Below are 27,002 nucleotides of genomic sequence, written 5' to 3' on the forward strand. Positions count from 1 at the left end.
AGTTTGAATATGTGTCTGTATCTGTGCAGAACCGCCTCCTTCAGTCAAATCCCCTGTGGATTTCACAGCAAAGTAACAATTTTCCTGCCTGTCAGAGGCTCACTTGATATCTGGAGCACAACAACTGAGGCCAGAGACAAGCGTGCTTTTAAATGTCTCATGGGAGAAACGTACTGCACCAATGAGGCACTGGCTTCACACAGCCCTTCACTAGTTACCTGTCAGGATATGAATAAAGAATGATGATTTTTTATTATCTCCTCCATAGCATGTGATCACTTCAGGAACGATCAGTAATAAATGATGAAATAATGAAATTTACTATATATGCCTCTTCTTATGCACTTCTTGTATTTCTTTACATTATATTTCTTTGACTGTATTATAAGACAAAATCTATTGTATAGTTTAGCCACTTTGGTCACAGTCACACCAATTCATAGTTGTTATGCTAATGTATATGTAAAAAGGATTAATTGAGGCAAAAATGTCACATATGGCATGTTAAGCGACACTAAACATTGCCATCTAAAAATATGGAACCCAACATAGAAACTACAGCATGACACAGCAGATTGTTCCTGATAATGTTCAACACTGACAAATACGCCACCCGGGATCCCCGTCTACACATAATGTTACTGTGATGATCCGGGGTATGGGTGTTCGTGAATAATAGAGAACGTGAGAATTAGAGAGAGACTCGTGTGTGTGTGAAATGAATGAGGGTGTTATTTTTAGACAAGTGTTCATCTGGGCCACTCTCGCTCTCTCTCTCTCTCTCTCACTCCCTCATAGCCTGTCCTCGTAGCTATACTCTTGTGCTCTCACCAGTGCGTGGTGTGGGATGTAGAACTGGGAAGTGAAAAGCAGATTTACTATGCAAGAATATGGACAAATAAGAAAAAGAAAACACACAATAGTGACATCATCACTGCAGAAAATGTCCATCTTAACAAGTCACTCAGGCTCATGCTGAGTCTTAAACAGTCATAGCTCCTGATGGGTAAACTACTGCAGAAAGTATTTGAACAAACAGTCAGGATGGTGATTCAGTCCAGTAAGAATGACATTGAACTTTCTCATCCAAAGTGATTAACACTATAAACAAAAAAAAATGTAAAATTTCCAACTATTACATATATTTACTATGTGGTGATTTAATATTTCCCAGAGATGAAGAAAGTTGAATTTTTCCTGGGACACTTTTTCAGTCAAACATCACCTTTTGTTTTACTTTAGACAAAGCAGAATCAGTCATTTTGTCAGGCACATGGGAGCCTCCATAATGCAGACATCTGTCACTTAAATGCAAGCCAATGATTGAATAGTCCTGGGGCAGAAAGAGAGAATAGGTGGGGGAAGTGATGAATGTGTGTGTGTGTGTGTGTGTGTGTGTGTGTGTGTGTGTGTGTGTGTGTGTGTGTGTGTCTGTCACAGTGAAAGGGAGTGCAAGATCCAGACATCTGTTATCCTATTCAGAGAAAATGGATCATCATTATTGCCCAAAGCAGGCTGTTTGGCCCTGCTACATCTTGTCTGGCAATTAAACTGTGATTACAATAGCCTTATTTCTGAACGGATCAAGACATAGTGTTGTAAGAGCCTGTTGTGACAGAAGCAAATGTATTGCACAGAGGTATGAGCCTAAGAGCTGTGGTTACTGAAGTCTAGAAGCCAAAATCCCTGCCATAAAACTTTTAGAGCAGAGCAAATCCACAGGACTTCCTGCAAACTTACTTGTTATTTTACTCACACAGGGATGATGCATACAACATCAGTCCACCTTCTTTGCGGGGTGTATCTTCTGAACCACTTCAGATACTCTGTGTGTGTGTGTGTGTGTGTGTGTGTGTGTGTGTGTGTGTGTGTGTGTGTGTGTGTGTGTGTGTGTGTGTGTGTGTGTGTGTTATGAGCTACTGGAGAAGGGCCAAAAATTTTAAACTCGAAATGACTGGTCAGATGGTTCTGGCCCTGTGCAATATAATGCAATCAAAGATGCCTTGACTTTATGAAGAGCCCAGTAGAATCGGGGCCAGTTTCCAAACAGAATAAATGATCCTCAGTAACTAGTTCCAATGGAAACACACGCACGCACACACACACACACACACACACACACACACACACATGAACCTGTTTTCACACCAAATCCTTTCTAATTTCACATTTCCATTTCCTGACAACAGACACAGATTCAAACAAATTCTGGGAGAAATTAGTTAGCAGGCAGAACTCCAAATGAAATGTATTTATCCCCTGACAACATTAAGCGCTGTGAGGCCTATTCTTCCCTCTCCAGACACTAAATTGTTTGACAAATGTTTTTGGGGCATTTGTGGGAGAATTTTGTGCTCCAGCTGCTTCAGTTTGGGGCTGTGTGTGCGAGGGAGAAAGATGGCGCTGGCCAAGCAACAATAATACTGGAGCTACCAACCTTTTCAATGTTTTGAAGCAGAGCCATGCAGCTTTCAAGCAAGAACCTCTGTGACCACACTGCATATTTCACTGAAATCCAAGCCACAAAAGGATGAGTCATTTCTGATGATTGAACCAAAGTCAAATAATTGTCCAAATATGAGCAAATAACATGCCACATTTCAGCCTTTTAATGTGTGCTTGATTTGAGTTTGTCAAATATCTGAATAGCCTCTTACGGTGTGTTAAAACAAAGACAAGCAGGAAGTCTAGCACAGGGCCATGCATTATTGTAAACTTTAGATGGGGACGAAAGCTACTGTAAGTAACTGTACTTCCTCTATGAGCTGAAAATCTCTTGACAAATATGCTGCACTTTCTCTGGTTCAACGACAGCTGTTGAATAATGGTCATTAGACATGGTCTCAGCCATATTGTCTTCCTGGCATGAAGTGCATGGGCATGCATGTGCCAATGGTAAGAACTGCTTATTATAAAGTATTGGAACAGTCCCATTCTCTGTAGTGTTCAATTCAAGTCCAAATACTCAAGGTCAGTTCAAATGGCTGAATACAAGGTGAGCTTAAAGTAGCAATGGCTACATCCAATCACTGTTGAGAGAGAGAGAGTTAGAGAGAGAGAGAGTTAGAGTTAGAGTTAGAGTTAGAGAGAGAGAGAGAGAGAGAGAGAGCGTTAGAGAAAGAGAGAGAGAGTTAGAGAGAGAGAGAGGACAGAGTGCATCCTGTCTTCTTCCAATGAGAGCAGCCTGCTGCGCGCAGCTTCGTTTCCGTGCAGCCCCGTCCCTCCCTCCCTGGCGATGATGTAATGTCATGAATATTGAAACAGGTTGCTTGGTGGTCGGGAGGCGCTAGAGTCAGCATCCCTTCTGCCTCCCCATCACCACCACCCTTCAGCATCCGACAAAAACAGCCAGCAAAGGTAAGAAATTCATTTGAAGCTTTCCAGGTGATAATCCATTTTTCCTTAGCACACAGGCGTTTGTTTTCAGTTAATGTGACAAGTGTAACCGGTGCGAAGGACAAACGAGAGACTGTGGTCCACATTCTGTTCTCTACTGTCAGGCCTACAAGGTGGGTTGATTTACTGTTGCTGCTTCTTGTTGTTTATATGTAGCCAGAAAACACTCCGGGCAGTAAAGGAGTCCACACTGAGCTGTTTCCTTGTTTAGTCTAATTTAAAATTCTCCATTGAATCAGCACAGAGTGAGAGAGTGTGGCTGTCGATTCTCCGCGATTCAAACCAAAGAGACAAAAGAGAGAATAAATAAACTGTGCCACCTGTGCAGTAGGTCAAAGAAATGTTTTGCCCGTCGCTTCGGACACTTTTATGGATGCAACCTGCCTCCATCCACAATGAGTCATCGGGCTTGTTGGAAATGAGGAGTTAGATGATGGCTGACAGGAAGCGGCTCTCTCACTACTCTTATAATCCTGGAAGTGGCTCATCTAGTATCAAGAGACTGGATCATCCTTTGTCTCTACTGGGCAGGTGGAAGATCAGATCAGAGGCCACTCAGAACCTGCTCACTGTCAACGGTACAAGCAGCGCGGTTTAATTGGCTGGCTGCTGCTTCAGGTTATACAGCCACCGACATTGGCTTCTCTCCCTCTCTCTCTCTCTCTCCCTCTCGCTCTCTCTCTCTCTCTCTCTCTCTCTCTAGTCCATTGCCCTCTGGGCAGCGCACATGACACTAATGTGGATTGTCTAATTGCCCGAGCTGCAGCTGATCTCAAACACATCTCATCAAACAGGTTCTGGATGGCCGACTGCATAATCACGTAGCCCTACCTGTCTGTGGGTGCTTTCCACTCCCACTAGCCTAATTACCCAAAAAGCTCCATGTAAAATGCGCGACGCCTCCTGGAGTCCATGTTTTATGGATAACCAGCCCATTCCCCATCTGTTTTCAGTAGGCTATATTCCAAGTGACAAACTTGGACTTTTTGGATGATAACCTTTTATTATTGTGAGATCATACCCATCTCTTATAGGCTTTAGGTTTGAAAAAGCAATTGTTTTCAAACTACAGGGACACTGGTGAAGGGTATGGATGTTGCTGAGGATGAGCTGATCCTTTGACACCATGATGAACCCATCCTCTGCCGACTCGTCTCGGCAGCCAGACAATAGCAGCCGAAAGCAGCAGCGGTCGTCGTCTCCGGCTGGGCTCAAAGACAGCGGATCTAAAGCTACACAGAAGGGCAGCAACTCGTCAAAGCTCATCACGTCAAAGCAGGGAGGAGGTGGTGGAGGAGGAGGGGGAGGGAGAAGCAGCCGAGGTCACTCTCCCGTTTCCACAGGCAGGGAGCGGCAGGCCGGAGGCGCTCCTGCCACCAAAGGCGCGGCTGCTGTCCAGGCTACTGGTGCTGAAAACCCAACCCAAAGCAGGCCCGCGGCGGCGGCGACACCAGAAGACACGCCCCGCCTTGCCGCCGATGCCCCCTCACCCTCCAGAGCAGATCCTAACCGCGTCGTCTCCGACCAGCCCTGCGCATCCAAATCCCCCAAACTGAGGAGCAAAAATCCGAGAGGAGGGGAGGCCGTTGCGGCGACGAGCGGCAACAAGAAGAGCTCCAAAGGCACAGTAGGCTGCGGGCCTGGTTTCTGGAAGGAGGGATGCTTGCAATCCGAGCTCATACAGTTTCACTTGAATAAGAGTTTGGGGAAGAAAGGGACAAAGATGCAGGCGAAATCAGCGTCTCCGCCCGCCTCAGAGCCGGAGCTGTCCCCCGAGCCCGACAGTCCACAGCCGGCTCCACAGCCAGACCAGAGACTGCAGGACGAGATAGAGAAGCTGGAGGATGAAAACGAGGATCTTAAGGTAAGCAGGTTACATATTACAAGTCTGACCAATTCAATTTCCTTATAGACTAATTAGAGCTTGCATATGTGAGCGTGCGCAATAGTCGCACCTGTTGTATTTGCATACATGCTGCACAATGACTGCTGCACATAGCTTCAGGTTTTGTTTCGAACAGGGTGTTTTTAAAAGGCTCTGACCAATTTCCCCACGGTGGGATTTAATTATTTTCATTATCCTCCGTGTTTTGTTAGACTGAAATCGAGGAGATGCGGGCAGAGATGGATGAGATGCGGGACACCTTCTATGAGGAGGACGCCTGCCAGCTGCAGGACATGCGCAGAGAGCTGGAGAGAGCCAACAAGAACTGCCGGATCCTCCAATACCGACTTAAGAAGGCCGAGAGGAAGAGGCTCCGGTTCACAGAAAGTGGCCAGGTGGATGGGGAGCTGCTCAGAAGTCTGGAGCAAGACCTGAAGGTAAGTCTGCGGAAGGCTGGGCATCATTCTGTTGTATTCTATATTCATGATAAATAACAACTTCTATCTCTCCTTCTGTCTGCGTCCCTCTCCCAGGTGGCCAAGGATGTGTCTGTGCGTCTGCACCATGAGCTGGAGAATGTGGAGGAGAAGAGGACAAAGACAGAGGAGGAGAATGAGAAGCTGAGGCAGCAGCTGATAGAAGTGGAGGTCACCAAGCAGGCCCTGCAGAACGAGCTGGAGAAAGCCAAAGAGGTGAGGGGTGGTGGTGTGCACTGGTTTGTGTCACCTCTCCGTGCCTGGGTGCTTGGATAGTGTAAATAGTTGTCTGAACCATTGCAAATGTTAGGTTTCTTTCTAAACTGTGTTTTTGAAAGCTACTGTGTTATTGTAGATGATTTTTTGTGTGAGTTAAAATTGAATACAGCATATATACAGTCCGGTTGGAAAATCGTATTAGTTTAAAAGAGAAAATATTTCCCAAAGCCATAAATAATGCTGGTTAATCAGTGTCCACTACACCAGCAGAGTCAGTGAAGCGGCTCCCACCGTCCCGCCGCACAGTAACATAACAGATTTATGACTTATGATTTGTGAGTTGCTCAGTCTTACACACAAACAATAATCTACAAATACTAGTTTTGTGGGTGTTTTTTTTACTCACACTCAGAGCACCATGATCTGAGTTTGAACATTTTACCAGAAATGTTCTTGAGGGTGACATCAAGCGGTCCTGTTTTTCCATTACTGAGCCTTGAGTGTTCCATAAATCTGGATGATATCACTGGCTTCAGTGAGAAAACAGTGAGCTGCTGCTGCTGCTGATGTAACCACTGTTTTCCTGCAGCTCTCACTGAAGAGAAAAGGAAGTAAGGATGGACAGAAAGCAGAGAGAAAGACTCCACAGACCCCAGTCGAGGTGAGTCAGCATTTACCTTATTAGATTATAAAACTATTAGCTACAACAGAGATGGTTAATAATAAAAGTTGTTCTCCAATGCACTTTCCAAATTAAAAACAACATGGAATATGCAGAATGAAACATCAAAGAGTCATAATTTGAAGTGAGTGAAGGTAATATTAAAGAAAAACATGACCATCAGGTCATTACAATATATGACGAGGCAATTAAACATTTCTCAGTAATGTCAATTTTTAAACTACATTGTTAGTGTTGTCCATGTTCTTTTCAGCAAATAAATAAACTCTCTTCACTGTTTATAGGAAGAAAATGATGATCTGAAATGCCAACTAGCCTTCATCAAGGAGGAAGCCATCTTGATGAGGAAGAAGATGGCAAAGATCGACAAGGAAAAGGACCGACTGGAGCAGGAGCTGCAGAAGTACCGCTCCTTCTACGGGGACGTGGACAGCCCTCTGCCTAAAGGTGAGGCTGGGGGGCCTCCAACCACTCGCGAATCAGAGCTGAAGCTCCGCTTGCGCCTGGTGGAGGAGGAGGCGAATATCCTGGGGAGGAAGATTGTGGAGCTGGAGGTGGAGAACAGGGGACTGAAGGCAGAGCTGGACGACATGAGGGAGGACAGGTACTGTGAATTCAATCATCAGATTCTTGATGGTTAAAACAGTTTTTGTTTGAAATGTAGTCACAGTTGTTTTGGAAAGGAAAAGCATTTGGGAGAATAAAATCTGTCATTTGTGACAAGGAAAAAAGAAAAGAGGGGGCAAAAAAACTAAACTTGACTGTCATCAATGCGTTTCACCCTCCTCGTCTAGTATGGCGGCAGCAGGAGTGGACGGCTCTGGCACTGGAGGTCAACAGTGCAGGGAGCAGGGCGAGGCCCTGTCAGAGCTGAGGCAGCAGCTTCAGCTGGTGGAAGATGAGGCAGAACTTCTTCGCAGGAATTTAGCAGATGTGGAAGAAGAGAACAAAAAGGTAGGTCGTTTAGTTGCACTCAAAAAAGGCCGGATTTCCTCAACAGGCCCATTGCATTGGTGTCAATATCCAAAGACAAAACAACTGCACATACATTAATTGCTTCATTAAATATGATTGTACAGGAATAGTTTACTTTAGTTTCTCCATCTGGGACTGCTATCTAGCTTTCTGGCTTTCTGATATTATTAGGCAGCACAATGCTGCTGTAATTTCAGTGACGTAAGATGTCATTTTTAGGTGTCTCCTCTTTTCTGTGAATCTTTTGCTATTGTTAGTATCATCAATGACTTTCAGGCCTTTTATGAAAACGAGCTGTTATCTAAGCCTCACACAAGTGTGTGAACTAAACATGCACACAATACCAAACAAAGATGGGAATAACATTCAGTTTTTTTCTTAAGGTGACAAATGAACTCAATAAACTGAAGTACAAGGCTGGATCCCATGAAGCTGGATCGAGACATGGAGGAGGTTGGTTTGTTTTTCATTTTCCACTGTCTTTCAATGTGCCATCGTTGCAGGAGATGGTACAACTGCACTGCAGAACAAGGAGTATCTTCTTCTCTTCTCTTTCAGCTTAATATATCAGTTTCATTAAGCCTCCAGGATCTGCACATTAAAGTCTCATTTACAGAAGTGTTCCACTTTTCATTGTTACCTTGTTTCAACCCCAGGAGGAGCTGACCCCGCTAAAGTGGAGGCCCTCCAGGAGGAGCTGAAAGCAGCGCGTCTGCAGATCAATGAACTGAGCGGCAAAGTCATGCAGCTCCAGTACGAGAACCGAGTGCTGCTCTCCAACATGCAGCGCTATGACCTGGCCTCCCACCTGGGCATCCGTGGCAGCCCGCGGGACAGTGACGCAGAGAGCGACGGAGGACGGGACGATGACACCCCCTCGGCCTCAGCTTCCTCCCCTCGCCTCCTCCCGCCCCACCGCAAGCGCGAGGGCCCTATTGGAGGGGAAAGTGACTCAGATGAGGTGAGGAACATCCGCTGCCTCACCCCGACACGCTCCCTTTACTCACCTGTGGACAGCCGTTTTTTAGCCAGAAGCCTGAAGGACCGACAGCAGATGATAGACATCCGCATAGAGGCGGAGAGGCTGGGTCGGACCATCGACAGGCTCATCGCTGACACCAGCACTATCATCGCTGAGGCCCGAGTATACGTCACCAACGGAGAGCTGTTTGCCAGGCTGGATGAGGATGAAGAAGGTGGCAGGTAATAAAGAAATCAAAAACAGCCCACCCTTCTTCGTAACTACAGTTATTTCAAGTGATCAGTTGTAGTGCAGTGGACTGTCACTGTTTTGAGAAAACAGTTTGCATGATTTTTGGAATTATTAAATCATTAATTCAGACCAAACATTCTCTATCTGTGCTCACCAGGATCAGAGAGCATGAGCTGCTGTATCGCATCAACGCCCAGATGAAAGCCTTCAGGAAGGAGCTGCAGACCTTCATAGACCGGCTGGATGTCCCCAAGCAGGAGGATAAACAGGCAGAGGAGCCGCTGTCTGTAAGCTGATGCAAAAATATACAAATGGATTCTCCACACTTCAATGACTGATGATTAGTGATTTTTGTCTTGTCTAATATACGCTTATCTAACTTATCAATCTGCCTCTCACTTCCTCTTACCCCCTTTTTCATTATGTCATCCATCAAGATGTTTCAGCCCATTATTTTGCTGATCCTCATTCTTGTTCTGTTTTCCTCACTCTCTTATGCCACCATCTTTAAATTGGTATTCCTTTTCACCCTGTTCTTTGTTCTGTGAAGCACACACCCAGTATCATATTATGTTTTTCGTTATTTTTTATTTTTCTTATTTTTTGACTTATTCATTAATTTCAGTACTGTTATGTTGAACACATCACATGTCACAAGGTCACTCAAGGTACAGGACATTATCATTTTCCACATATGACCCAAGCCACACATGTACTCAGATGCTTTCAGCGTTTACTGGAGAGGGAACACCGTGCAGCGACAGTGGAGTATTAGGTGAGTATGTCGTTAAATTGGATGTGAGTACTGAGCTCTTTGCAGACAATCTAAGTTCTAAATGCTACAGTCTCAAAGGCCCTACACACCCAGATAGGTGTTTTCACTTAGTGTGCTAAATTAGAGGCTTCTCAGGACTGTGTAGGTGTGTACCGACTGTGCTTGATTGACATCTGTCTCACTTTCCTGTTAGTTTATACTATTTTCACTCTTACTAGTGATTAGTTCAGTCCAGTTTCAATCTGCCCAATCTGATGTCTAATGAGCCACAATAACTGAAAACACCTGTGTGAGTGGGAAGGGCCTTTAAGTAGATTTAAAAATGTTACCATTGCAAGTGCTAAGAATCTGTAATATTGCTAACAGGTACAAATATCTAGTTAAAAAGCAGGTATTTGTGGCTTGTGCACCATATTCTTGTTTATTTATCAGGTGACGTTTTGAATGGCCAAAGGTCAAAATATTTACCCACTCAACCATTAACCTACTTTGTATTTATGAGGTTTTCACATGACAGCAGCAGTAAACAGGTCTGTGTGCATTGTAAATACTGTTTGTGTCATGACTGTTAGGGCAATGTACACACACTTAATAATAACACTGATACCCATACACACGGTCTGATATTGCAGGCATAGGGCCTATTTCTCTTGCAAGTTCTTCTTAGGCAATTAAACTGTCTGAGCCATGATAAGATGTCAGCATGTCAAATCATCCAGATGTCCATGGGAAATATGATAGGAGCAATGGCATTTTACCCACATTTGGATTTTGGTTGTGTGACATTCAGAAGTGTGTAACATTGCCCTTGGGTGGGTCTTAAACTCAAGCCACAAATGTGCTGATGTTGGATCAGTTCAATAACCCAACGGATCTGACCACCAGGATGGAGGCGGAACCGGTCCACTTCTTTCATCCCACCGGTGGGATGTTTTACGTCACATATTAGGGCCAGCTGTGGATAGTGAGAGAGTCAGAGAGAGAGAGAGAAAGAAAAAGAGGGGTTTTATTCCCGTTAATGAATGCATCATTTCAGCTGTAGGCTGTCGCTCTCCAGTTGTTTTTAACTAAGCCAATGCATTCCGATCCAGACTACATTTCAGCTACTTTGCTGGTGCAAATGTGGGCTCTTGTGGCTGTTTTTGAAGGAGGACATTGATTGCAACATTCAGGATCATAAGAAGAGGTAAGGGTCTGTTATTCAGCCCAGTGGCACGTGCTTGGTAGTTTTCTGCGCTCGAGCTGAACATTTTTACTCAAACTGACACTAGAAAACCGCGAACATAACAAGTTTAGTGTAGAAAGCGAACTCGTGCGTGACTGTTCCTTAGCCTATACTTACGAATTACTGATGTTAGACAGGCTACTGTACAGGCTGAGTGGCAACGTGTTATCATCTCAAATCAAGATGAATAAAATCCCACCCCTCTTCCTTTCCTCGTGACAGTCATTCCCATCCCGTGCTATGATCCATTGCTATGATAGCAGATGAGAAATGGCAGAAGGCTGGAAAAAGTCCTGCCACGGATGAGAAAAGATTAAATGTACACACACTCGCTTTTATTACTGGCAAGGTAAGACAACTACTGTTTATTTTTGCAAGACCATTACTGCGCCCAGGTCGTAATAAGTGGTTTGTTGTCTCTAAAATGAGTGACTGTTTGCACACAGCTGTTTTTGACTATAAGTTTACCACGGCGTGGATGTGCTAATTGATTTGTTGCCATGGATACAGCGCAAGGTGGTATCTTGCCACGTAATTAGGGCAACCCGGTGTTGATTAATGGATGTTGGTCCGCAGCCTTTCCGCTTCAGCTTTCTGGCTTTAGGAAAATAAACTCATGGTTACTAGGGGGGTAAAAATACTCCGCTGCTCTTACATCAGTGCGCTCCGTGATATTTTTGGGATCTTCTCCCATTCGCGTCGGAGTGGTTACTGGGTGTCTGTCTTCGCCAGCTCTGGATTGTCGCCTACGACGACTCTGTGCAGGGCAGGGACACGACACAGTGCGTCCTGGGGTTTGGATGCAAACATGTAAAAGGAAAGCAGCGCACGGGTGGAGCAGTGAGGAGGACAGCATGGGGGACTTTGGCACGAGGAACGACTTCTTGACCTTGTCTCTGTGAAGATATGGAAGGGACCAAAGCAGCGTCCTGTCCCGTCTCCTGTATGAGCACTGCGGTGACCGCCGTCCTGAGTGCTGCTGTGTGGCCGACAGGTGATTCGGCCGGGTTTGGATAATTGGCGCTTTCATTAGCCCATGCCACCGGCCACCAACTGAAAATCAGTTTGAACTAAAAGTATGCTGATCTGTGTCAAAAATTAATTCAGGTTATGCAGAAATGGATACATACAAAACAGCTTGGTCCACCATTTTCTAAAATTTTTAGCTGATAAAATTGTTTTTGTTATGATTTATTTTGATGCCCTCGAGAAATGTGGAGTGCGTTTATGAACGGCTCGGGGCTGCATGGTGGGGGCGGTGCTGGCGGGGGATACGTCCCGTCTCAGGGATGGGAGTTTGTGCCGTGCTCCAGGATGGATAGGGCAGATAGAGGTAGGGGCAAAACCCGCAGTCCGCTGAGAAGGATCTCCTCTCCGCCCACCGTCTTCAGTCAAATCTACGAGTCCCAGTTCGGTGCTTCACCGGGTGGAGGAGAAGGTGAACCAGGGACACAGCTTGAGATCCTAAGGGGACAAATGTGGCCGGGTCCCGAAGCCCAGCCGCAGCAGCAAACACATCACACACGGCTTAAAAAGAAATTTGAGGATTTGAAAAAGCGACACGTACAGGACAAGGAAGAGTGGATGCGTGAGAAGGAGTCATTGTTGAGAGAAGTGGCTGACATACAAGTAATTGGAACTATTTACCACCCCTGTGAAAGCTATATATATAGATTTGTGTGGGGCACGAGTTCGTCCATGGTTCTCAAAGCATGTAGCCTAATCTTTTTTTCTGTACTAATTATGTTGGTATATGGGAAACTGGAGTTTGTCAATCGCACTCAATAATAATAATAATAGCACGACATTAATCAGTGCTTTAAATGAAAAATTTGTTAATTTGATACTCAAGCACCAATTTTATTCCTTCTTAGTTCATCAGTGATTGTTTTAGTTACATAGTTGGAAGTGCAATGCTATAGCCTAACTTCTGTTTGGGAAAGCAGACACAATTCATCTGGCTTATTTGGCTGACAAGACTGCTGGCAACTGTGTTTCCATGCAGGGAGGGGAGAACAGGAGGATTCTGCTGGACCTGAAGACGGTTTTGGAGGAAGTGCAGGCAGAGGTGAAGAGAGAGGAGGAGAAGAGGAGTGAGCTCCAGCTGCAGTACACCAGAGACAGATGTGCCTGGGAACTGGAGAAGGCTGAGCTCAAATGCAGGATTGCACAGGTAGGTGAGGGATGACAACAAAGGATGTTTGGGGCTTTAGGTAGGGTTTGTTTGTGTGTGAGTTAGTAGAGCAATGTATGCATTACTTTATATATAGTTCTTCGTGTGTGCAGGTGCATGCTCAGTATGAGCTCAGTTATCCAACAACAAAGAGAAATCTAACTACTGTACTGCACATAAAGGATGTTTCATTTTAATAGTTTCTCTATAGCTTATATCACATTTGTATATTTTCTCATGTCTTTGTATATCTGGCTTACAGTTTGGTGTAAATTGGGCATACCACGTTTGCCACCCACATGGCAGGGTGATAAGTCAACCTGGCATCCATCCAACTCAAGCCTCAGCTTAGACAAAAGATTTGCACCGAGGAGACAAACTCAGTTATCCCCGCTCAGCCAGACATAGACACCCAGTTTGGCTTTTAACAGCTTTCTCTCAACAGATGAAACGTTAACCTATTTTTTACCATGGGCAGCTACTGTGAAGTGTTTCTTGAAATGGGGAGAAAATACAAGGTTAAGTGTGCATACCAGTGCCATGCTGTATCAGGCATTGCACAGATCACTTGAAGCACCGTGCATAGTTATTCTTCAAAGCAATGTGGCTTTTAGGGATTTAGCTTTTTTTTTTCTGGTTATATCAGAGGATGGATTTATTTGGTTGGCCTAGACTAGAAAAGTCTAATCAGACTTGTTCACTGTTGAGTTTAAAAAAAGAGAAAAGTTTTGATTCTGTGAACTTTGTTCAGAGTTGGCGTTGTCTGTGCGCTGACTCTAGTTTTTCTGTGATGTTGTGGTGACAGTATCTTTATTTGCCAGTTGAACCTCATATGATTCCTATCACAGACTTAAAACTGATTGGTCACGCATTCACTCATCGCACACAGCTCTCGCTTCTAGCTACTAAAAAAAATCAATGACTGAAGTGATGAAGCTCAAGAATTCCACAACATGGTGCTGGAAATGAACAAGGTGGTGCAATGATGCTGAAAAGCAGTTGGACAAGACTACTGATGACACAGAAATGCAACACAGTAACATGGCGTTACCAGATCACACACTTGTACAATACTGTAGACGACCATAATATAATTCCCTCTGTGTGAGTAGATGGCACAATGTTACTGTTCAGCTCTTCTCTTTTTGTCCTGCTGGCTCTGTGCCTTCTCACAGTGTGGTTGACGGAGAGTCTTATAAAAGCAGACGTTTACTGTTCTGCTTTGTGTTTTGAAAAGCCCAGTGAAGCAGTGGGAGACAAGGCTTGATGTACTGCAGGAGGTTATACCATGATGCCACATACACACACACACTGATGAATGCCAAGATGCTGATGTACATGTGAGACATCTGTGTTAGAGACAGTCGAGTTTGGAGAATCATGGAGATCAGGATGCTTTGTTTGGGACAGGAGAGGTGTCTCAATGTCTCTTTTTTTATATACATTGGGGTCCAAAAGTCTGATCCCATGTGTGTCCCATTCCCTTCCATGGGAAAGTGGTCTCAAACTCATGGAAGTCTATCTTTGTCTACGTGTGTGTGAATATTCAAAATGTACAGTAATTTTGAATGGAGCGCGTAGACAGTTTATATTAATTTAGCAAAATGACTTGGAGTAAAGCCACAGTGGGTGGGGTTAGCTCCATTGTAAAAGTTGTTTTGTCCTGATGCCACATCCTGCCATAGTTTATACTTCTGGGTACATGTTTACCAAGTGCTAATCTGAGGCTACTCATGAGGTTCAAAATACATCAAGTCAAGTTTTCTGAAATCATTTACAGCTCTGTAATCAAATGGCTAATTTATAGACTTCAACCTGCCCTCATGTTGCAGTTTAAAGTAAATGTGTCTATTTGTTCAAGAAAGTAGTATTACATGTAATTTGGGTGTCGATTTTAGACCAGATTGCTGAAGTCATACTTTTTACAATCCATGTAATTCACAATTTTTAAAGCTAGATTTTGACAGAACATTAAAACAGTAGCCTGATAAGCAGACTGAATTGTCATTTTGTTTCACCTCACTTTAATTATATATTAATTGCTGAACAAATCAGATGTTTGTGGTGATTCAGAGGTTTGGAAACAGCATAAAAAATAGACAAGAATGCATGCAATTCAGTGGAAGGCGGTCAGCAGAGCTGAGTGCGTGTAACTCCATATCATTTTGAAGTGACATGTGAACAATTTCAACATGGGTGAGAAACTCCTCTGTCATTTTCCACATGTTGGCTTCACTGTACCAGTGCAGAGGAGAGCTCATTTTTAGCTCAGGCAGAGTGAAAACAGGGGGTGCTGAAGAGGTAGAAGGTAACTGTAAGGGCAGTTTGAATGCTGACAAAGATGTCTATCCAGAATAGCTCTGAGCTGGAAAGTATTTGTAAAATTAGCAGGTATGCCTGAGAAGAGCCCTTTGATGCAATCAAGTGAATTTGCGATACAGTCTGAGAGCTACACTGAACTATTCTGGCAGTTTTCTGTAATAAACTTATTATTCCACTGCTATTGCTTTTGTTTGTTCATTAATGCACTTTGATGAGAGACTTTGAGCACAGTAGCACACAGTCAGAGTGAGGGACAGAATACTGCAGAGGATTATCCAAACAGCCAAGTGTATTCAAACCTGGAGTTGGTGAATCGGTGGTGGTAGTCAAAAGAAGTGGTGTGTACTTAAGGAAATGGGTCCACTGAGTTGGAATTTTGAAGTTGTTTTTTATGCGAAACTGTGAGTGAAATAGCATTTGCTTCTCTTCCTGATGAAGTCCTCATTATCCCTTTTTAACCAAGAGAGTCTGTTTAAATCCACAGACTGAACTGCTACATTTATAAATTGAATTTAATGTATAAAATGTCCATGCCTTACTTATTTTTCCATATTGTTTTAGCTGTGGTTAGCAGTTAGTTTACATCCATTTGTTGGTCATTTGATTCTTTGAGAAACTGGAGCTGTGTATCACAAACAGTATAGCCAAACAATTGCATCATTTTGACTTTGCCTTGGTTGGAACTGTATGTCATACATTTGCTATACCAGATACCAGATTATAGGCTCTAATTAAAGTGATTCTATAAAGCATCAGCATAGCTTGTCAACAGTTGCATGCTTGTTTTATTCTCGATTTCATTGACACCCCATTTTCCACAGTAGGCTGTGAATGTAACTACTGTAAGGTGTTTCCACATCCTCTTTGGTCACGTCTACCACCAAATACCAAGCAAGCATCCAAGGTCCCAGGCAGAGGTTTTAGTCTGGATATTTCCAGGCATATTTCTCTGCATGCCACTGATTTATGAAAGTTGCTGGCAGCTAGGAGACATCTCACTCTGCCTTAGCAGCCAACTTCCCCTCCTCCCTTTACCTCATCTCTCCACCTCCCCTAGGAATGTGACATTGTACAAGGCTGTGTGTCCGCTATTTATAGTGGGTCACCGTGGTGACACAGTCACCTTTATATACCCTGTGCCATACGGTGGCAGCCAGGGTAATCAAGAGTAGCTTGAGATGGCTCCCTGAGACTGATTTTAAGTCGTGTCTGTGTGCATGAGTGTGTATTCCCTGAGCTGGCTGTGATGCTGTGAACCTGTGTCCCTGTTTGCATGTTCAGTTCCTCCAGAACTCCCTTTAAACAGATGGCTTGGCTTTGCTGTTTTTAATCAATAAAAACGTCTTCAGCTCTTTTATTTTGACTCCAACCATCTTGTTTTTGCACTTTCACTATTTGTTTGCATTTGGATGTTTAAATAGACTGTGGACAGCACCCATCATCATCCATCTGTAATTGTGGAGAACTTTGAGAAGAGCCACAGGCAGACAGAAAGGGTTGACCTGTTTTCCTACACCATAATTTCTTGACCCCAGGCCACAGGCAGAAATAGCACCATGGCCGAGGCTTGTAAGAAGGCACACTCTGGCATGCTTGTGCTGCATTCTCTCCCTCTTTCTAACATACGCTCCATGCACACATGCATACTCACACACACATACACATGCACACACACGCACACACACTGAGACACAAGCATATATGCACATGCACAGGCGTTGTCTTGGGCTCTTTACAGTTCCAAAGCCACCCCCCCCCCCCCCCTGTTTTTATGAGAACAGAAATGTTCATATTTACCACTGAATGCACAGATCTATGTAAAACACACCCTTATTCTTAAGTACTTTGAAAGAGGATATTCTCTACATCAAAGAATTTCCTTTGTAGAGGACATATCAGATTATCTAGAGACTACCAAGACTTAAATCTTTGATGTTATCAAATTTGGTCAGTTTCTAAGCTTCTTTTTTTAACAGTGAACTCTGGAGTCTGACTTTGTAGTAGAATCATTTCTTTTCATTCTAAATAAACTGATATTGTGTTTTTGGCTCAAGGTTTTGGTGCTAAAACAGTGAAATTCCCAGGGGAAATGCCCAGGGTATTTCAGTGAAAAAGGTCTTTGAACTCATTAATATTGTCAGTAAAACAAAAATGTCCAGTTGAATATAATACAGCTGGCATTTTTATAATGTCCCTGTTGAAAGGAATAAGAGTTTTAGCCTAAATTATGTTATGAGAGCCTCTTTGTATTAATCGATGTTTCTCTAAAAACTGGTGCACCAGAGTATCATCTGCCTGAGACCAGATGAGACCACATGCATCCTCTGCAGACATATTTTGCTGTGCTTGAATCTGCCATATCCTGCACTGTATCCTGTTAGTTAGTGAAGTACCACAGAAAAGAGACCTGACCTCTGAACCTATGATCTCTGTGTGTGAGTTCTTACAGGATATTTTAATCTTTCACTCTTGTCTCCTCTCTCCCTCTTCCCTTCTCTGAACCCACTCACACTCGTCCCCATGGTGCATTATTCCCCCACTTCCTCCACCTTCTCTTCCTGCCACTCCTTCATTCTCTTAATTCCACTGTTAACTGTCTCTCACTCCTACCTTTCTTGCCGGCATCTGGCTCTCATCCTCTTTTTCTGCAACTGCAATCTATCCTTTATCAACACTGACTGTTTCCTCCACTGCCTTTCCCACTCTTTCCCTTCCCTGCTCCCTTTTTTCTCCTCCTCTGTGTTCTCTGCTTGCGCTGTCTGTTTCTTTCTCTCCAGTTGGAGGCTAGAGAGGGTTCTGGGTTGGTGAGTGGAGGGGTCCAGTCAGCAGCAGGTCCTGGCTCTGTGGCGTTACAGAGCACTCGAGACGAGCGCGGTGAGTCCCCATCCCTCCGCTGGGACAGGGAAGAGCAGCGAAGGCTCCTGGCAGACACACACTCAACAGCCATGGACCTGCGCTATCGCCTGGAGCACAATGAGAGGGACTGGTTAAAGGAGAAAGCCGAGCTGCTGGAGAGGTTTGACGTGGAGAGGAGGGAGTGGGAGAGCCAGTTGAAAGATATGCAGAGGAAAATAGAAGAGGTAAGTTGTGTGGTTGAATGAGAATATATCTGCATTTTGTCAAGGTTTGATGATTTGGTTTGTGTTTACGGTTCAATTTATGTTGGATTTGGTAAAAGTAAACCACACAAATTACTAAAGAAAACCTCCAAAAGTATGTAAAACACATTCCAGACTTTTCCATATTTTTAGGTCCTATGCATATTTAACTGTTCAATCAATCTTAGGACGTTTTCCTACCTTGTGTATGATATACGGTGTCCTGTGCACTAAGTGTGTTGCATTTCCCTCCTACACATCCTGTTCAACCATAAACACTGTCAAAACAATACCCCTGATCAGCACAGCTGCAGAGTACGAGGAAAAGAAGGAGTGGAAGGAAGAGGGCAAGAGTTCTGCTGCTATTATATGACCTCTGGTCAATGAGACAGATGCAGTGATTAATACAGTCTGTGTCTTAATCATCACTGGAGTGGACTTTCACTTTGGTGAACGGTTAGAATAGTAGTAATCATAGTACATAGAAACAATTGGTTTCTCAAGAGGTATCATTTACATTTACATGATAATCTACATGACTGTGAATCTTCTTGCCTTAGTTAACAGTAAATCATTTTGGGTTTTGAGTTGTTGTTGTTTGGACAAAACATTTTATAGACCAAACATTAAACCGATTCATTGACCAAGCATTTAGCAGATTTACTTATAATAAAAAATTAGTTTCAAGCCTAATGGGAACTTTTGCAGCTGGCTGGGTTAAAATGGGGGATAAACTGTAACAGGACACACAGGGAAGTAATTCAGAGCAGATTGATGAGCCTAAGGGAGGGACAAAGGTAAAGAAAGACAGTTTAGCATGGGTGGTGACAAAGCCCCAGTTTATCAGCAGATCAAAATCTGACACGCCCAGAAGAGCAGATAAATGTTTTTATTGAAGGAAGCCATACACAAGTAGTTGGACAGAGTGCGAAGGCACTGAAACAATTTGCTATGAAAAGAACATGTGGCTCTCATTTGCCCCTTAGAGACCAGAAAATGAGAGAGGAAAACAGCAGAGGAATAAAGCAGGCTACAAGGCAGAAGTCCCATCTAGACATTGCGTGATGGGAAGGGAGCCCAGTCAACATGAAATAGTTACTATTTTGAGAGTCTATGGTAGCAGGCCAGAGGTTATCCAATTTTATGTGAAAGAATTCTTGGATGTTTTTTTTAAATCCTCTTTGGTCTAAATATGCTCACAAGATTTGTTGCTAAGAAATCTTGCCTGACTTCTCATCATCCCATATTAGTTTTTGATTATGCAGGAGTAGTAGCTGCAGGATAGTGCCATTAGTATAATCAAATGATGCCATTTACATTCTTTATATTGTTTGAGCTTTTCATGCTTGACTCATATATATCCTCTCATTCTAAGCATCCAGTAAAAGTAAAAGTCATTACAGTCATCATGTAGGCTCTTGTCTCAAAATCTAAGCCTCTTTGAAAACATTACTTTGACTAAGATGTACCTTTGTGATCTCATAGATTAAAGAATAATATCACTGATAAATGTCACTATTTAAGTAAAAAGTTTTTTTGTTCATATTTGGCATATTTGACTGATACTTTATTTAATGTAATATTGATTTTGATCAATTAATCCAGAATCTAATCTCCAACTGCACCTTTAAAAGGAAACATTTTAAAAACAAAGGGCAGTGTTTGCTTCATTCATTGTAAGACTGTTGCTGTATAGCTGAAAAAAAAAGCTGACCTCTATTTTTTCTTCCCATTACCAGCTGTACTGTGAAGTGAGGGCCAAGCGAGAGGGGACCGGACCGGACAGTGGGAGGCAGGACGATGATGATGTTATGCATAGGCTCAGTATACGTTGCACCAGCACAGGCTCCAGTCTGCTCAGTGATAACTCCCGCTCTGAGCCGCTCAGCAGCAGCAGTCAGTCAGAACCAAGCAGACAACTACCATTTCCTGGCTTTGGTCGCAACAGAAACATCACTGGTGGTGGTTGTAGTGGTGGAGATAGTGACCAGCCTACGTGCTTCCCAGCTGACAGCCTCTGTGAATTTAATGTTGGTGGTCAGTTTACTCAGAATGACCATTCACAACCTGTGCTGGTGGATGAACTGAGATCCAGAGGCACTTGGCAGCAGGACTGTGTTGATGATAGCAGGGACGCTGTGGATACAACAGAGCTGGATGATATTTTTCTAGCAGCTCCACAGAAAAGTGCCTCTAAAGGGAATGAAAACAACTTCCATGTTAGGCCACAAGAAAGTCCTGTTTGGTCAGAGCTGAGTTATGGCAGTGACAAGAAGAACACCACTGCACTCAATGCCGTAAGACTTTTAAACAATTTTCATATTTGATAAAAGCACTACATTTACATGCAACACAGACACATGGTGTGGTTATCATCGCTTGCTTTGTCCTTACTTCTTTGCTCTGCTGTCTTATACTTGTTGTTTGATCATCAGTGTTCTTGTACTTGCCTTTGCATTCCTTAGTTTGTTTGAAGAGAGAATCCTCGTGACCCACCATTTCTTTTTTACAGTTCCTCAGCAATGTCCAGCATCCTATCCAGCACGTGTCTTTGTATCTCTGTCTCCCCTTCTCTGTGTCTCAGGCTCTGAAGGAGATAGCACGTGTAAGCGAGGAGCTTTGTAGCTACCAGGATGAGATCAGGAAGAAGAGCGGAGATAAGAGGTAAATAAATCCTCACTGCTATGTTAACTTCCTGGCACCAATATGGAACTATGATAATCACTACCTGCTGAGTCTTGATGGGCTTATGTACATAATCTCAATACCACGTTTTTATTTCAGTGCAATAGATCTTTTGTTAACATGTGTCTCTGGAAAAATTGCCTCAAATGAAATTAGTCATAAGATGTAAATATTACATAGATTGATTTTGAAAATCATATTTTAAGTGAATGGAGTAATTAAAGTGGACAACAATAACATTTTACTGTTTAATTCCTTTCAGGAATCGATCTGAATCCCAGTGCCTAACTGAGGAGGTGAATGAACCTCTCTGTGACCTCAGCCAGATCTACGATGACCTCCGGGCGTTGGAAAGGGAAAACTGGATCACCTTGTCACCAGATAACACCTGGCAGGCCAACAGAGCTCCAAGTGAATCCTGGAGAACAAGTGCTGTTGAGCCGGACAGCTACAGAGACACACAGACAAGCCCTGGAGTACTCTCTGAGATAGATGCAGCAGCTCCACCCATCCCTCCTCGCTCCTCCTCCTGGAATATGAACAGCCCTACCCATCCAGACACAGAACTCCACATCCCAGAATCCCCCATGACGACAGTGAGGAAATGCCATAGCCCCTGTGTTCTAGTGGACAAAAAGTGTAGCAGCCCCTCCATCGTCCGGAAGTTTGGGGCCATGCTACAAGAAAATGAAGGAAAAGTTTTAATAGACGGTGTGGTAGCATCATGCTCTGTACCTGCTAACTCTCACTGTAATATGGGCTGCTGCCACAGCCGCTGGTCCTGTGATGCAAGCAAGTTCAGTAACAGTAAGTTGTCTGCATATGGGACAGTACAGAAAAGCGTCTCTGAAGTCAACATACTGAGTGCTGGGAAAGACTTGCGCTCAGATAACTTAAATAACCCTGAGCTACAAATGCCTCCACTCGTCAAAGAATTATCTGTAGATTTGCTCTTGTCCTCTCTGGAAATACCACCTGCCAGCTCCAATCTCCAGGGCTCTAGGAGAAACATAATGCTGGAACAAAAAACAGCTGAGTTCAATAGAACTTTGTTTCAAGCTGAGATGGGCCGTGGTGTAGAGGAACAAGACAGCTTTACTGCAACAGATGCCTCCTCTCTGGGTTGCCAGCCAGTCCTTACAACACCAGAAGAGGTTTTACCTCCCAGGGAGACCAAATTTCAGCCACATTGTACTGATGTCGCCACTGGTGTTATGGGTGTGCATCCCGAAGTCACTCTCTCCACTTCGGATTCCACAATTCAGAACCTCGAGGTCCAACCAAGGCGAATGAGATGTGGTTTTGAAGGTCAAGAGGTCAGAATAAAGCAAGAAATCCCTTGTGACCTTTCACCTGAACAGTCACAGGTTGGACTCAGGGAAGCTACCACAATAACCTCTCTGAGTCCTGCATGCCGTTCTGAGGTCAAGCACAAAGTTCAAACAGCAGGCAGTCCTTCCAGGAAAACACAACACAAAGCAGCCACAGAGGCCCTTTTTTCTGAGCCTGTCTTGCCTGCAAATAGCCAGCCAGCTCAGAATGTGGAGGTTTCCAGCTCTAAGAATGAGAATCCACAAGGAGCAAAGCCTCAGCCAGCCAGAGTGGGTGTCTCACTCCAGCAACCGCCTGCAGAGAACAAACAAAGACAGATGACACAGCCAGGGCACCAGGCACAGCCAAGGCATGTGTCTGTACCTCCTTCCCAGTCTGACTCCTCCAGACATGGGCCTCGAATGATGAATGACCATCCCTGGAAGCCCCTCACTCTGGCTGCATACCCACGGCCTGAAGGGTCCAGGTCCAACTACGGGGCAGTGGAGAGGATTCTGAAGAATTATGAGAGTGCAGCTCGGGCTCAGCAAAGCCAGAGCCAGCAGAGCGAGACGACTTCAAGTCCTCACCTTAGTGTCAGGCAGGAGGAGAACATCACAGAACTGGACATGCTGGACATGGACCCTCTGCCCTTACCCCCTACTCTGAGACACACACAGACTTCACACACCTCAAGGACACACACCACACATGCACAGCTCAGCCACACTGCCATGGGCGTGAAAGAGATACAGCTTATAGTGCAGGTGGGTAGAGTCTCAGATGAACAGTCTGTTATTCACACTTTCACATATAAGCACCCTCCTTGCCATGCAGCAGGTGTGCTTTTCACTGTACTGATGATAACTTCAGAGGCACCCTGTTGGAAGGAAATGTGTCAGTTGTATTTTGTTTTGACGAAAATATAAATCAAACTATATTTCCAAGGCCAATTACACCAGTGGACCTGGACGAACTTGCACATTTCGTTCTGTTCCACTACGCTATGAAATACTAAGCAATTGCCCTTGACTGAGGACAGCTCCGGTGGGAATGTTGTTTATTTCTGGTATGTGCTAAGAGACAGAAGCAGGCCAAAGCCTCCATTATAATCTGGGCATCTGGGCCATTCCATTGCTTAAAGGCTCCGAACAAAAGGAACTGGCAGTGTGGTATATAAAGCATTTAAACTTGGCAGGAGGTGTATCACCCTCACCAACTTGTCTTTTATCTTTCAGTCCTTCCATGGGGCCTCGTAGTGGAAGTATTTTTCTGGCCTTTGTGTTGTAATTACAGAAGTATCTGTAAGAAGCCAGCTGACTAAATGCCCTTGTCGAACCGTGGAAATGAGAAAGCTGAAGTGATTACACTGCTTTAAAGTCATGCAAATGTTAAGGAAATTGTGGGAGCGATTATCAAGCCAATTTTATTTGACCTCATGAAAAGAATGTCATTACAAGCACCACATTAGTTTAGCCTCAATCGGGGAGCACTGTCCAAAATAAAATGTGATGATTGTGAGGTGCTGGTAAGTGGCAGCAGAACTGCAGCACGTGTAAGGTATTTCAGTTCAGATGCTTTCCTCTAGACCAAAAAGGAATGGGATCTACTTGTGTGATCTTTTCACATGAGTGTGCTGGATTCATTAATGTTCCTGTTTGAAATATGCCTGTTGTTTTCCCTAGGATCAAGAAGACTACAGATGGAGCACGTGACAAAATGTAAAGTATCTGTGTGTGTGAATTTGATTGTTGACAGGACGGTGTGATAATCCTAAATGTTAATTCATTTGTTTCTCCACAGGAAAACGAAGAGTCTTGTGTCTCCTCTTCCTCCGTCCAGAAGAACTTCTCGAGGCCTGCCCGTCCAGCCAACCGCCGCCTCCCCTCCCGATGGGCCAGCCGCTCCCCCACTTCTTCCTCCTCCACCTCTTCGTCTCCCTCTACCACCCCCGTCATGCCGCCGTCCTTCTCCCTCCAGAAACACACTTCCTCCTTTACCTTCTCACATGCCTTTCACATAGAGACTGTCATCATTTGATCTCCACCCCACCGTGTGTTTGAACCAACCAGAAGCCTTCAGTGATAACCTCTGAACTTTCTCTTTACATCAGTACTGTTGTATATATCAAACCCAGACTGCTTCTCCACACCCACAGACTCAGAAGTGTACTTTAGTCGTGAGTTCACGAACTCACCTTTAGAATGTATATGGCATCCAGAGGAGCCTAACTGACCAAGGAGAGCAAGTAAAGGACCTGAAGCAGCTTGAGTTATTCGGCAGTATGCTCTTGATTAACCTGCCAGGCATCAAGCACAGCCTCAGAGGACAGTCAGAACATCACTTTCCAAAGGAACAGTCACATCCAGTGTGTCATTCATTCATGCCAACCATCTGAATGGATATCCTTTGCTCAGGTCTAGATTCTAGCCTTGAATAGTGTAGCCTTGCAGATTTACCAACAACAGACCCATATTCAAATCATCAACAGACTGAAATACAGAACGATGTATTTAATATGTACTGTGTTTTGTATTTCATGTGCAACATGTTTTGTGTGCTTTTTGCACAAAATATGACGTGACGTATACAATATGCAGCATCGTGTTGGTTTCAGAGATAAAGGCAGCGGAGAAGATTTCCCCTGGCATCACTCTCAGTGTGCTGATAAAGCAGTGTTGGTTTTCTGCCTTCTTGAATATTACCTACAGTACATGCCTGGACTGTACCTTGCCTGTGACTAAAACATTTTCCTTTATTCTCATGACTGGCTTTATATGTTTCATGATTAAGCAAAAACAGCATTTACTTGATATCAACAGATAGATTAAAATGTGAGTTCCTTTTTTATAACTTTGTACCAAAGGCTGGTTTCTTTATATGCATTTTCCTGATTTGAAAAGTAAATGCATTGTTTGTAAAGACATTTGTGTTGGCTGTCCCATAGCTGATGTTTTCTGATCGAAATGTATGTTAAACGTCACTCATGAGAGCCTGCTTTTGTGCATAACATAAGTAATGCTTATAAAAAATACTGAAAAGCCTTTTTTCTACTTTTACTAATTCTGAATGGTCACTGATCAGGACACTCAGCCGAGTAGTATAGTTTTTTTTTTTTTTTGGGTCAAAGTGGTGAATCATATCATGATGAAAGTGATGCCTTTGCTGTTCTTTTTGTGTAATAAACATAAGAACTTGACCAGTCCTCTTCTTTTCACATCCCACACAAGTATCTACATTTGTATTAGACACAGTAATTGTGATTTGGTCTCACTGTGCAGCTTTAACTGATTTATTTGTCAAATAATTCTCTCACACTTTTAAAATGTTTTTATAGGCAGCTTAAACCCATTTGTGAAGTGTGACTGAAAGCCCTATTACAACATAACACGTTGTAAAGAGAATATTATTAAGTGGTATTTCAAAAGTTAAGAAGCCCTGTAGACAAACATCTTATTTCATCTGTATCTTGTATTTTTTTTTTTCCAATTAGCTCCAACAATTTAGTTCATGAGCTACAACCTAAGCCAACCACTGTGCAGTTTTCAAGCCCCACTGCAGGACTCTTTAGCCTGCAGAAGGAGCAATAATTTAATAAGTTCTGAACATCAGTTAAATGCTGCACATAAATATTTCTGTGACTGCTTGAAGAGGACTCCTAGGCGAACGTTCAACTCAGAGATGAAGCACCAGAACCGAATGACTGTCTGGCTCCTTCAATCTTGGTGGCTGACATCTCTGGTGACACTGATCTCTTCCTCTGAGTGATGACTGCAGAGCTGCGGGACAGCAGCAGAGGAACCATTCATCTCTGTGATAGTGTGAGTGTGTGTCTCTGTGCTTTTATGTTTGTGGACAGTATGTATGTATTCCTCCATAAATGTTTTATTCATTCTTCTATCTAAATGTTTGATTTTGTTTATGTCACATGGTGTAATGAGCAACATTTTACTATGTTTCTACAAAATGAAAATATCTGTATTATTTTGTAATTTTATGCCACTATCTGATAAATGAATCAGTTTTGCACTTCTACATGCCCATTCACTTATATAAACATACAAAGGGACACACGCAGCCATACACACCCTCGGACCTGAGAGGGACAGACACCTAACCCCTCACCCTGAAACCTGGCACCCTAGGCTGACTGAAATAACAGGTGCAACAATGTTATGGTGCCAGAAATCCTACCCCGGCGCTGATATAAATATTGTCATCCTTTCCTGATGCCCTGACTAGCGCTGTGTTGGCTGTCTCCCCCTGTTTTCCTGTGTCAAGGTTGGGCAGGAGTGTAGATTCCAAGCACTGGCCTGTGCTCAAGTGTGGAGGTTTCCAGATGCTGAAACCGTTATATAACCGGCACTAACTGTTTTGATTCCAGTGCTGCTTAAAACACAATAACATTGGAAAGAATTTATGGAACAATCTGTATTTTATCCTGCAAGCATATGCTGCTACAGTGACATAACAAATGATTGACATCAAGTGTAACACAGCAGCTACTTACAGCAGTTTGCCAATAGCTACTGGCAAAATAACACCTTTATTTGTGACATTAATAACA

General features: G+C 43.6%; 1 protein-coding gene across 7 annotated transcripts; it reads left to right on the top strand.

Moving 5' to 3' along the window:
* The first annotated feature begins 2,240 nt into the window (after positions 1-2,240).
* Positions 2,241-25,634, top strand: LOC130172161 (protein SOGA3-like). 7 transcript variants are annotated; one of them, XM_056380636.1, is made up of 13 exons: positions 2,242-3,357; positions 4,469-5,260; positions 5,494-5,718; positions 5,815-5,973; positions 6,566-6,637; positions 6,943-7,262; positions 7,453-7,612; positions 8,017-8,086; positions 8,290-8,836; positions 9,004-9,133; positions 9,567-9,621; positions 12,852-13,019; positions 18,119-18,255. In XM_056380636.1, exons 2-12 carry the CDS (start codon positions 4,523-4,525, stop codon positions 12,941-12,943), a joined length of 2,568 nt encoding a protein of 855 aa, XP_056236611.1. In that variant the 5' UTR covers positions 2,242-3,357; positions 4,469-4,522; the 3' UTR covers positions 12,944-13,019; positions 18,119-18,255. The 7 variants fall into 7 exon arrangements, with proteins under 7 accessions (XP_056236612.1, XP_056236611.1, XP_056236613.1 ...); XM_056380637.1 differs by lacking the exon at positions 18,119-18,255 and having other exon boundaries at positions 2,241-3,357; positions 9,505-9,621; positions 12,852-12,987; XM_056380638.1 differs by lacking the exon at positions 18,119-18,255 and having other exon boundaries at positions 2,245-3,357; positions 9,284-9,621; positions 12,852-12,883.
* Positions 25,635-27,002: the final 1,368 nt, after the last annotated feature.

This window comes from Seriola aureovittata, chromosome 7 (genome assembly GCF_021018895.1).
Source record: "Seriola aureovittata isolate HTS-2021-v1 ecotype China chromosome 7, ASM2101889v1, whole genome shotgun sequence".
Classification (NCBI taxonomy): domain Eukaryota; kingdom Metazoa; phylum Chordata; class Actinopteri; order Carangiformes; family Carangidae; genus Seriola; species Seriola aureovittata.

Excerpts from the sequence above, each read along its gene's own strand:
- LOC130172161 (XM_056380630.1), top strand. The coding sequence starts at position 12,059 with ATGTGGAGTGCGTTTATGAACGGCTCGGGGCTGCATGGTGGGGGCGGT. Across the intron at positions 13,020-18,118 it reads TCAAATGCAGGATTGCACAG|TTGGAGGCTAGAGAGGGTTC; the intron begins GTAGGTGAGGGA and ends CTTTCTCTCCAG. Across the intron at positions 20,737-20,951 it reads ACACCACTGCACTCAATGCC|TTCCTCAGCAATGTCCAGCA; the intron begins GTAAGACTTTTA and ends TCTTTTTTACAG.